Source organism: Mus caroli, chromosome 2 (genome assembly GCF_900094665.2).
Source record: "Mus caroli chromosome 2, CAROLI_EIJ_v1.1, whole genome shotgun sequence".
NCBI lineage: Eukaryota > Metazoa > Chordata > Mammalia > Rodentia > Muridae > Mus > Mus caroli.
This window is the reverse complement of record NC_034571.1, coordinates 2645542-2649586: the sequence shown is the minus strand read 5'-3', so window position 1 is coordinate 2649586 and position 4045 is coordinate 2645542. Positions and strand designations below refer to the sequence as shown.

The window sequence follows — 4045 nt, the reverse complement described above, 5'->3', positions numbered from 1 at the left end:
AAAAAAAAAAAAAAGAAAGTTGGCTGAGTCTGCAGCAGAACCTACTGCAGCAGTAAAAACAGATACTGAAAAGACAGACTATACAAGACCGCTCCATTTCCTTCCCTGCCCTCTTCCTAAAGTTTACAAACTTAGCAGATTCTCTACAAATAACTGCTTCAGTTTCTATGCCCAAAGGTTTGCTGGGCAGTACTGCTCCACCCAGATGGATAACATTCCTATCTACAACAAAAAGTACTTTACCCAAATGCATTCCCAACCTCTGCTCACATTCCCCCTTCCCCTGCAACTCTGTTTGTAGGTCAAATAAAACAAGTTTTTGTGGCCTCTCACATATGCTCTCTGTCTCTTAGAAGCAGCACCATTCTCCAGAAAAGGAAAAGGGAAGATATAGATTATTGCTGCTTTTTCTCACATCACAGAGGACTAGCCAGACCCTTGATCCTAGCACTGAAGAGACTGAGGCAAGTGGATCTTTATGGGTTTGAGGCCAGCTTGGTCCATGCAGAGCAGTGGTTCTCAACCTTCTTAAAGTGTCCATCCTTTAATACAGTTCCTCATATTGTGGTGACCCCCTCCCCACAACTTTGCAACTGTAATTTGGTGTCATGAATTGTAATGTGAATATCTGGTCTATAGAGCATCTGATATAGGACCTGTGAGAGGGTCGTGACCCACAGATTGAGAACCAAAGAGTTCCAGGCCAGACAGGAGTATGTAGAGAGAGACTATGTATCAAAACAACAACAAAACAAGCAACAAAACCCAGGATTGATTAATTCTGGATACCACGGATTCTTAAATAAGAAGCTCTGCTATTCACAATCCATCATTATACACTGCAACATTATGAGCCATTAATCTTGATTTTGGAATGTATTCTTTAAGCAATGCTTCCAACCACTTTACCTGTAACATTTCAAACAATGTATACCTCTCCTGTGTGTGTGTGTGTGTGTGCCCATGCGCAATCTAATTCAAAACACAGAGGATTCTATTCATCAATTCTAACAAATACCTTTCTAAAGAAGTCGACAGTGGCTGGGGTTTTTCTCTCCCTCTAATTTAAACTGCTTAGATGCGCTGTGGAAAATGCAATTTATTTTTCTGTGAGGGTGAGTATCAGAAATGTGGTGCTTCTGGACAAATACGTGCTTGGAACATGCCCAAGGCTTCTACATTACAGGAAGCACCAGAGGGTTTGAAAGGCCTGTCTCTTGCAGCTGGTGATTTTTTCCTTTTTTTTTTTTTTTTTTTTAAAGAAACTGAACTTTGTAGGATGATAGATGGAAAAAGGAGTAGGGAGAAAAATGATATCACAAGTTGTCGTATACAAACTCTTCCAACCTTTATGATTTTATCATTGCAGAGACATTGATAAAAATCTGTGCTTTTTCCACACTGGTAACTTTTTCGGAATTGGACTAAACTTTAAGCTTAAAAGACACAACTTTCCCCTTTTTCTTGATTTCTCAGAGGAACATCGCTTCTTTCATCTTCAGGATCGTAAAATACCACCCTCCTCCCCAGAATCGTGCAGGCGGGATTTCTTCCCTGTGTCTCTAAAATCTACTTTCCGGAATGAGAAGGGGCCATCCTTCTTGTAGATGCCTCAACTGATGTGTTCTAACTTTTACTATGCTGTTCCCAGGTTCCTCTCGTAGCCCAGGCTGGTCCGCCTGGATCCCGGGTTCTCGTCTCGCGCTCAGGCGCAGACGAGGAGACACGCGCGCGCGCGGCGGGCTGCACTCTGGGCACCATCGGTTGTGTTCGCGCCCTTCTTTCCCTTCCCCTCTCCAAGGACACTTAGTACCGAGGTTGGCTCGCGCCCACTTACCTACACTAAGCTGTGGGATGTGGAAGGGATGGAGGAGGAAAGGAAAAAGGATCAGACAGTAGCTGCAGTCTCCGTAGAATCAGGCGCCACCGCTAGAGACACCGGCGCCTCTCGTGGTGCAAGAAGGATGTGCACACGTCCTCCTCCAGGCACCCGTAGAAGCTCAGCTAGCTTCAGATGATTACCTTCCGGGTCGAGGTTCATACAGACGAAAGCGGAGATGTAAGCTTCCTAAAAATCTACACTTTCGTGCCTCTTCTCTGCGGACTCAGATCTCTTTGTGTGTCTTGCGCGTCTGTGTGAGCACGCTAAGCATGCAGTCTACCATGGCTCTAGCATCTAGCGCCCGTGGACTTTTACGGACCGGAAGAGTCCTTTCAGCAAGACGGCTCGGTCGGCACTTCCGGAAGTGCTGCGCAGGGTTCCGGGAGAGGCTGGCCGGAGAGGGAAAGGCGGCTATTGACGCGGCAGCTGGAGGATGAAGAAGGAGCATGTTAGTCACTGTCAGTTCTCCGCGTGGTACCCACTCTTCCGAAGCCTTACCATCAAGAGGTAACCTATCCCGGAGGCAAACCGGGGGGTTTGGGTAAATCCCATCTCCTTCAGAAAACTAAACAAAATCCGCAGGCCTTCTACTCAGTGGGAGCGACGGTGTCGAGCTGCGGATTTTCTATTGGATTTGACGGGGCAAGATTAACAAGTAGATCAGTGTTTGCCATGCGTCCTGTTCGGAATCAAAGAGCGAGTCGAGGGAGGTAGGGAGGCGGTGAGGGTCCTGGGTAGGGTAGATTGAAATAGATACTTTGGGAATTGTCAGAAGCGCAAGGCAATAAACAAAACAAAACTGGAGACTTTGCCTGCTGCTGTCCGACAAACCCCTCTGGTGAGAGTTGCGTTCCAAAATTGTACAATGAAAACAGTGATACAGACGGTACCTCCAAGTCTGCCTGAAGCTCCAGTTTGGTAGGGTGTATAGGTTGCGTTGCTACTGACGATCCAGTGTTCTGAGAAGAAGCAACCCGTCTGGAGAGAAAGTGGGATCGTATTTGTTCTCTAGTTCTCTGGTCTGGAACAAGGAATCTGTCCAGGTTTGCAGAATGCCCACGGTGAATTGGTGCATCCTTTATCCTATCATTCAAATGCAAGGGAGCCAGGAGATTCTCCCCAGCCATTCAAAGCAATCATAAAATCTGAAGTATGTAGGCAAGGCGTTCTCTTTCCTTCACTAACAGAAATAGGTCAAAGGCCTTGGGTATCCACGGGGAGGTAGGATTTTCTACAGTTTGCCTGTAGGCATACTTAGATTACCACTTATTTGGACACCAGCTATCTCCCTTTTCATTCTGTCCTCCTTTGGAATTATGCAGGCTTGGAAGAGCACTTGCAGGCTATTCAAAAGACATCTCCTTTCCATCTCGCTATGCAGACATAGAATCTGTTTCTAGTTATACATATTGTAATGGGATTTATAGTAACACAAAAGAAGGTTATTCTTGCATTTGAAGATGGCCAGTCACATCAAAACGAAAGGAAGAGCTGCTGCCACAGTAGTAACTCCTGTCTATCACAAGTTTATCTTTCTTAGTTGATTTTCCAGTCCTTCACTAACTTACATAATTAAGAGTAGGCCGTGGGTCTGAAATGTGTGGATTATTTCTCTGGTGTTGGTGTGACAGATAGTTCACTTTTGAACTTGCCAGTCATTTTGTGTGTGTGTGTGTGTGTGTGTGTGTAGAATATACTTTTTTTGGTTCATTTTGTCTGTTTTTTGTTTTTGTTCATTTTGTCTGTTTTTTTGTTTTTGTTTATTTTGTCTGTTTTTTGTTTTTGTTCATTTTGTCTGTTTTTTGTTTTTGTTCATTTTGTCTGTTTTTTGTTTTTGTTCATTTTGTCTGTTTTTTGAGAGAGTCTGGTTGTTCTTGAATTGCTGACCTTCCCACCCCAGTCTTCCAAGTGCTGGGGTTACATGTGCTGTCATTGCCCTGTATTGAAAAAAAATTTAAAAACTGTCCTTTGGTTTCTCTGTAACTGTCTGTCATAACCTCTGGCATCGTGTTCTTTTGCCTTAAGCAGAATAAGCATACAGTGATTAAGAATTAGATTGTAGTTGGATATGGTGGTGCACGCCTTTAATCCCAGCACTCGGGAGGCAGAGGCAGGCGGATTTCTGAGTTCGAGGCCAGCCTGGTCTACAGAGTGAGTTCCAGG

At 44.6% G+C, this 4045-nt stretch overlaps 2 protein-coding genes across 5 annotated transcripts in view; one reads left to right on the top strand and one right to left on the bottom strand.

The window, feature by feature from the left end:
• Nudt5 (nudix hydrolase 5) overlaps positions 1-2186 on the bottom strand; it is a 23545-nt gene extending 21359 nt beyond the window's left edge. For 3 of the 4 annotated variants that reach the window (XM_021155465.2, XM_021155464.2, XM_029472078.1), the window contains exon 1: positions 1838-2059. The gene's annotated coding sequence lies outside the window, so the exon portion shown is untranslated. Of the gene's footprint in view, positions 1-1837 lie in introns of all 4 variants that reach the window. The other variant, XM_021155463.2, reaches the window with a different exon arrangement.
• The window catches only part of Cdc123 (cell division cycle 123), a 50982-nt gene continuing 48982 nt past the window's right edge, over positions 2046-4045 (top strand). The window contains exon 1 of the mRNA XM_021156208.2: positions 2046-2389. Coding sequence (XP_021011867.1) covers positions 2316-2389 — 74 coding nt within the window. The 5' untranslated portion in view covers positions 2046-2315. The remainder of the gene's footprint in view (positions 2390-4045) is intronic.